The 6,775-nt window shown below is 62.9% G+C and overlaps 1 protein-coding gene across 1 annotated transcript; it reads right to left on the minus strand.

Annotated features, from left to right (window-relative positions):
- Positions 1-3,142: 3,142 nt before the first annotated feature.
- On the minus strand, positions 3,143-4,619 carry CEBPB (CCAAT enhancer binding protein beta). The gene has a single exon (XM_026014675.2). It carries the CDS (start codon positions 4,299-4,301, stop codon positions 3,240-3,242), a length of 1,062 nt encoding a protein of 353 aa, XP_025870460.2. The 5' UTR covers positions 4,302-4,619; the 3' UTR covers positions 3,143-3,239.
- Between the last annotated feature and the right edge of the window lie 2,156 nt (positions 4,620-6,775).

Consider the following 6,775-nt stretch of genomic DNA (forward strand, 5'->3'; position numbering starts at 1 on the left):
CAAGGAGTCATCCAGGCAGAGCCCAGGATTGGGGGCCAGGGGCCAGGGTCACAAAACAGGCTTTTCAACCCCAAGCTCTCCTCAGAGACTTGGCGGGGCTGGGGGTGAGGTGGGGGGGGGGTGGGTGTCAGACCTAACTTTGGACCTGGCTTCACTCCATGCCTTGAAAACTAACCCCATTTTTGTGGGCTGCAGTTTACTTTTATATAATGGGTATGAGGGGCGCCTGGGTGGCTCAGTTGTTTAAGCATCTGTCTTCAGCTCAGGTCATGATCTCTCAGTCCTGGGATTGAGCCCCGCATTGGGCTCCCTGCTCAGTAGGGAGTCTGCTTCTCCCTCCCTCTCCCCCTGCTCGTGCCCTCACTTTCTCACTCTCAAATAAATAAATAAAATCTTTTAAAATAAAATAGGTATAACACCTTCCCTGGTGTGCTTCTGTAGATTAAATCTAGATGTGAGTGTGTAAAGGGCTGTACTCAACGCTGGACAGTGCTCAGGAAAAGGGAGCTTGAGGTTCTCTGTGTGGCTAGGCTGCTCCCCTCTCACCTCCTCTGGGTGTAGCAGCAGCTACCAGCCAATCCTCAGTGACAAAGAGGAGAGCAGTTGTTGAGAAGATTCATTCCCAGACCATGACCTCCCCACCCCCAGAAAGACTGAGCCACCTCCTTCCCTGGAGTCGGACTCCCAGCCTGGGCCCTTCAGCAGGTGGATCCTAAAGGCTGTTGAACCAATGTGCTATCACTGGTACTGGACTGACTTCACAGCTCCAGGGACCCAACCAGTCATCCGACCACCCAGGACAGAGAGGAGACCTGCTGGGGGGTGGGAGGGAACAATAGAGGCCCAGGACCAAAGTGAGATTATCTGGGCCCAGTGCCCCGTACAGCCCCTCGGGGGCGGGGAGGGGGTAGGTGGAGTTTGCCTTGACCCTCAGCTCCATGATGGCGGGGGCGGGGGGGGGGGGGCCCTTGTCTCTCTCCCCCATACCTGGGGCTCCCACATAGAAAGTATATCCAGGCCCCCAGAGGGACATGGAGGGGAAGAAGCATTTCCTCTTCTAAAACCACCACACCAGCAGCTGCTCCCAAGATCCCAGGCTGCCCTGGGCCCTTGGCAAACCAATCTTGTGAGGCTCCCATTTGACCCCACCCCTGAATTCCTAAGCCAGGGGGACCCCAAACCAACTTCGTACCCTTAGGGAAGTGACAAAAGGCTGCTCCATGGCTCTAAAAACAGCCCTCATAATAGTACCCACCTGTGCAAAGGTTGTTGGGAGGCTTACATGAGATGGGTTAGGTCCAAGATTTACTGGACACCCGACCTCTGGCAGGCGCTCGCCACATTCTCGCTGCACTGAAGACTGGTTGCCAAATGCCAGGAACCTCCCAGCAAAAAATAATAACAAGAGCAAACGCTTATATAATACCTCCTGTGTGCCAGGCACCGCGGGACGCCGAACGTGTATCCACACTAACCCCTCCGTGTCCATCCTCAGCTCTCAGGAATGCTGTCCAGGGCCGGAATGGCCGTGGGGGTGCAGTGCAGAGGGGCAGGAGGGAATCAGGGGGCAGGGAAGCAGAAGCCTTGCCAAGGGGGTCCCTTCTGTCCCAGGGAATCAGAGACAGCGGGGTCCCAGGTTCAAACCAGGCTCGGCCACTACGAGCAAGCAGGTGAGGCCTGGACCCTGCGTCCACACCTGGGCAAAGAAGGCAAGGGGTGAACCTCCCAACCCGAGGAAAGGGAAAATAGAAATGTAGGAACCCTTCTCCCCCCACACCTCCCTCCACCTGGCCCAGCTTCTCCCCTCAGGCAGGCCAGGGACACACAAACACAAGCTCGCCCACACACCCAGGCTCCTCTTAAAATAAATATATACACACACAAAGTCTTTTTTAAACAGCCCGCCCAACTACACTTACCAAAAAGAATCTGCTCCAACTTGGACTCAGCAAGACCAAGACCCATACGCCCTCTTCCTACATAATGTGGCCTGCCAGCCGGATCCCCCAAACACTGTACCGTACAGAGGTCACAGACCTACAGGTCCCTCCCTCTAAACTCAAGCCTGGCACTCGGGACAAGCGGACCTCTTCCCAAGCAGGGTTCCCGGTCACTCCTCCCCAGCACTCAGGGGCGCTGAGTCACCCTGAGAGCCTGACCCAGCACTCCTCTGCCTCCCCCCCAGAAACCTGGCATTGGCATCCCCCATCTCCAAGCACAGACCCTGGAGGGAGCAGCAGTGGAGGGAGGTCCAAAAAAAAAAAAAAAAAAAGCACACACACACAGCTGTTAACACCCCCACCCAACCACCAAAAAAACCCAAAAATAATAGAAACCCCCCAACACACAACAACCCCATCCCTCTTACCCCCCACACACACACACCCCCATCCAGGAAAGCACGTCTAAAATCATCTAAAACCAAAAACTAAATTAAAAAGAAAAAAAAAAAAATCGAAAGCCAACTACTGCCCCCAAAAGGCTTTTTCACCATTCTCCAAAAAAAAAAAAAAAAAAAAAAAGTTTATTAAAAGTGTTCTTAATGCTTGAGACGGAAAAGATTCCCAAATATACAGACGCCTCTTTTCTCATAGAAATAGATTATTTTTTTTTTATAATACAAAAAAAAAAAAAAGGACCAAAAAACAACAACATCAACATCAACATCAACAACAACAACAACAACAACGCATCAACAGCAACAAGCCCGTAGGAACATCTTTAAGCGATTACTCAGGGCCCGGCTGACAGTTACACGTGGGTTGCGTCAGTCCCGTGTACACTCGCGTTCAGCCATGTTCGAGCCGATTGCATCAACTTCGGAACCGGCCCGCCCGCCGGCGCCCGGAGAGGAGGCAGGGAGGCGGGGAGCCTGTCATTCATCTGTACACATAGACACGTCTTCTTTAAATAACACCACGGGCGGGCGCCCCATCTGCATGTGCGGTTGGTTTGGACAAAAATATAGATATATATATATATAATAAAATATTAAAATTACCGACGAGCTCCCCGCGCCGCCAAGCGCCCCGGTGCCAAAGTTTCGCCGGCGCCCCCGGGGCGGGGGCGGGGGCGCGGGCGCGGGCGCCTCCCGGAGCCGGGTCCCCGGTGCCCGCGGCGCGGCCGGCAGCGCGCGGGCAGGCGGGCGGGCGCGCAGGCGGGCGGGCGCGCAGGCGGGCGGGCGGGCGGGCGGAGCGAGCGGCCGGCCGGCCGGCGGGGGGCCGCGCGCGGGGGCCGCGCTAGCAGTGGCCGGAGGAGGCGAGCAGGGGCTCGGGCAGCTGCTTGAACAAGTTCCGCAGGGTGCTGAGCTCGCGCGACAGCTGCTCCACCTTCTTCTGCAGCCGCTCGTTCTCGGCCGTGAGCTCCAGGACCTTGTGCTGCGTCTCCAGGTTGCGCATCTTGGCCTTGTCGCGGCTCTTGCGCACCGCGATGTTGTTGCGCTCGCGCCGGATCTTGTACTCGTCGCTGTGCTTGTCCACCGTCTTCTTGGCCTTGCTCTTGACCTGCGAGGGCGCCGGCGCCGCCCCCGCGTAGCAGGCGGCCGGGGGCGCCTTGGCGTCGGCGGGGCTCGGCGTGCCGGGCGGGCTGGACGACGAGGACGTGGACAGGCTCCCGCTGCTGCCGCTCGGCACCGCCTGGTAGCCGAGGTAGGCGCGCAGCGCGTACGGGAAGCCAGCCGCCATGCCTGCGCCGCCGCCGCCGCCGCCGCCGCCCGGCGCCCCGGCCTCCTCCTTCCGCTTGCAGTCCGCGGGCTCGAAGCCCGGCTCCGCCTTGAGCTCGGCGGGCGGCGGCGGCGGCGGCGGCGGCGGCGGCGGGTGCAGCGGCGCGAAGCAGCCGGGGTGCAGCGCGCCCTTGGCGGCCCCCAGGCGCCCCAGGCTCACGTAGCCGTACTCGGACGCCTTCTTGCAGTTCTTGCCGCCGTAGTCGTCGGAGAAGAGGTCGGAGAGGAAGTCGTGGTGCGGCCCGGAGGAGGCGGGCGCGGGGGCGGGCGCGGGCGCGGGCGGGGCCGCCTCGAAGGTGTCCGTGGCTGTGGCCGGCGCCGGGGCCTGCGGCGCGCCCAGCGGCTCCAGGTACGGGCTGAAGTCGATGGCGCGCTCGTGGTCGCCGATGCTGCCCAGCTCGCCGGCGGGGGGGCGCGGCCCGGCTCTGGCCGCGGGGGGCGCCGCGGGGGCCGCCTTGCCGCCGTACGCAGCAGCCAAGCAGTCCGCCTCGTAGTAGAAGTTGGCCACTTCCATGGATTTAAAGGCGGGCGGCGGCGGCAGGGGCAGACATGCTGGGTCCCAGGCCACCAGGCGTTGCATGAACGCGGGTGCCCGGGGAGGGGGCCTGGGGCTGCCCGCTCCGGCCGGCCCGCAGGTGGCGCGGCCTCCCGGCTCCGACCGTCGCCGCGGGGTCGCCGCCGCCGCCGCTGCTGCCGCCGCCGCTGCCGCCGGGGTGGCCGCTCCGGTGCGGGGGCTGACGGCTGGACCCTCGCGTGGGTCCTCTTCCCGGTCCCGTGCGCGGCTCTGACTCGCTAAAGTTTCTCCCGAGCCCGGTTATTTATAAGGCGACCCATGGCAACGGCTGCGTCACGCTGGCAGCCGCCCCGGCCCCTCCCGCCGCCGCCGGGACGCGGGGTGGCGGCCCGGGACCCCCGCGAGGGCGCCGGCGGGGCCCGGCGGCCCGACCGAGACCGGGGCGCGCCCTCGGGGGTCCGCGGGCCCGCGGGGGGGCGGCCTTGCGCCCCCTGCCCACCCCCACCGGCGGCGCGGGGATTGGAGCGAGGAGGGGAGGCGCGACCCCGCCCCCGGACCGCCCCCTCCGGGCTGGAGGCCGCCCCGGGGGGGCCGCGGGGAGGGGGCAGCGCGACCGCCTTCCCCCGCCCGAAGCGCGGCCGCCGCCCGCCCCCTGCTGGAGGCGGCGGAGGCTCCAGGACCCGCCGAGCCGGCCGGGCCGGACGCCCCACGGAGGAGGCCGGCGCTCCCCAGGCCGGATCCCGGAGACCCCAGCGCCCGCCCCGGCCCCGGCCCCCGGAGGGCTGACCCGTCGCCACCGGCCTTCCCCCGCGATGTGCCCCAAAACTTGCTCCCAACCCCAGCCCTCGGACAGAGGGGAGTCCGCGCTGGGGGCCCCTCCCCTCCTAAGGGCGCGTCTAATGCAAGGACCCGGGTGGGGGCGCTTCGGGGGAGAGCCCCCTGGGACCTCTGCCGCGGCGACTGCGCCGCCCCCAGCCCCGCCCACCGCACCTGCCCGCCCCCTTAGACCACACCTGGGTCCTCTCTGGCCCCACCCGACCCTGACCTGGGCCCAGGGAGGTGGGAGGGGGTGGGGGGTGCTCGGCTGCCACACTGTGTGACCTTGGGCGAGTCACTTCACTGCAAGCTCCATCCGTGGAAGTGCTGTTACGGTTATTATTATTAGCTGTATTGTTGCCTCCACCACAGACTCCCAAACATAAGGCTTAAGTTTGAGGTCCGCTCTGGGAGGCACGTCAGAAAGAAGGCACCCCCCTCCCACAGGGTACAAAGAAGCCCTGGGGGGGGCATAGGACACCCAAGGTCACAGGGCCTCATGTCCCCCACTAGTCTTAAAAGCTCTTATCAGAGCACCCTAAGACCTTTTTGCCAACCTGAGGTCAAAAAAAAAAACTATTTCTGAGGCTGGGGGTGGGGAGATCAAGCCAGACCCCACTGGGAGCCATGCGGGAGAGAGAAGGGACATCCCCCCGTTGTTACCAAGCCCCTACTTTGTGTTGAGGGTCGGCCTGGACCCAGACTTTTTCCACCCTGGCAGGAGGATGCTTTTGCTACTCCTGGTACATAGATGGGAAAACGGGCCGTGGCCGGTCCTGGATTTGAACGCTGGGCCGAGTGGGCTCACGGCGCCCCTTGCCCTCTGCAGCCCCATCCCTAGGCCGTTTGGGCTGCTCCTAGGGCCCACCCCTCACCCCTCTGCCATTCCCGGCCCAGGCCGCTGAGGCAGGAGCTCCCAGCCTGCCTGGGGATAACCCCCGGCCCACTGACCCCAGCCCTGGCCCTGGCGGGCAGGCAGGCATTGCTCAACCTTCAGCGTTATCTGCTGAGCTGGGGTGACCTCCGCCCCAGAGAGCTGGAGAAATGACATCTCCAAGCGCCCTTGGGGGGTGGGGGGAGCAGGGAAGAACAGGATGAAACACTGACCCGGCCTGCTGGCTTCCCGGGCCTTCCCAGCAGCCTCTGGGCCAGGGAGGGATCCGAAGCCCCAGGGCCATTCAGCCAGGCCTTCCAAGCTACAAAGTGGGACGCTCACACCACCTCCAAGAGGCCCTCCTGGCCCCACCTGCTAGTGAATTTCCTTCCCAGCCTGTCACCAACTACCATTCCCCGGCTTGTCTAGCCTCCCTCGTCTCCCCCACACACACACACCCACCCCTGCAAAAAGACTGCCCGCTCCATGAGGGCTGGCCCTCGGATACTGGAACTCTCAGCTGGGCATGATCAAAATTTACCAGTGGTGAAAGCATTTGCTGTTCCCTCTGGACCAAGAACACTGTTCCCCTAGCTCTGCCCAAGATGGCCCTTCGGGGCTCAGCCCAGAGGTTACCTCCAGGAAGCCCTCCCTAACCTCCCCATCCAAAGTCCCAGACCCTCGGTCACTTCTCTCACATCCCCATATTCTCTTTACCATCAAAATTATCTCACCTATGCCTGTGGCCTTCTGTCCCCACCACCCCCTCCCCACATCACCCCGCCCAGGACGGGGATTTGGGTTTCATTCATTGCTATACCCCAGTGCCTAGAACAGTGCCTGACACAGG

This window comes from Vulpes vulpes, chromosome 14, assembly GCF_048418805.1.
Source record: "Vulpes vulpes isolate BD-2025 chromosome 14, VulVul3, whole genome shotgun sequence".
In the NCBI taxonomy this organism is placed as follows: domain Eukaryota; kingdom Metazoa; phylum Chordata; class Mammalia; order Carnivora; family Canidae; genus Vulpes; species Vulpes vulpes.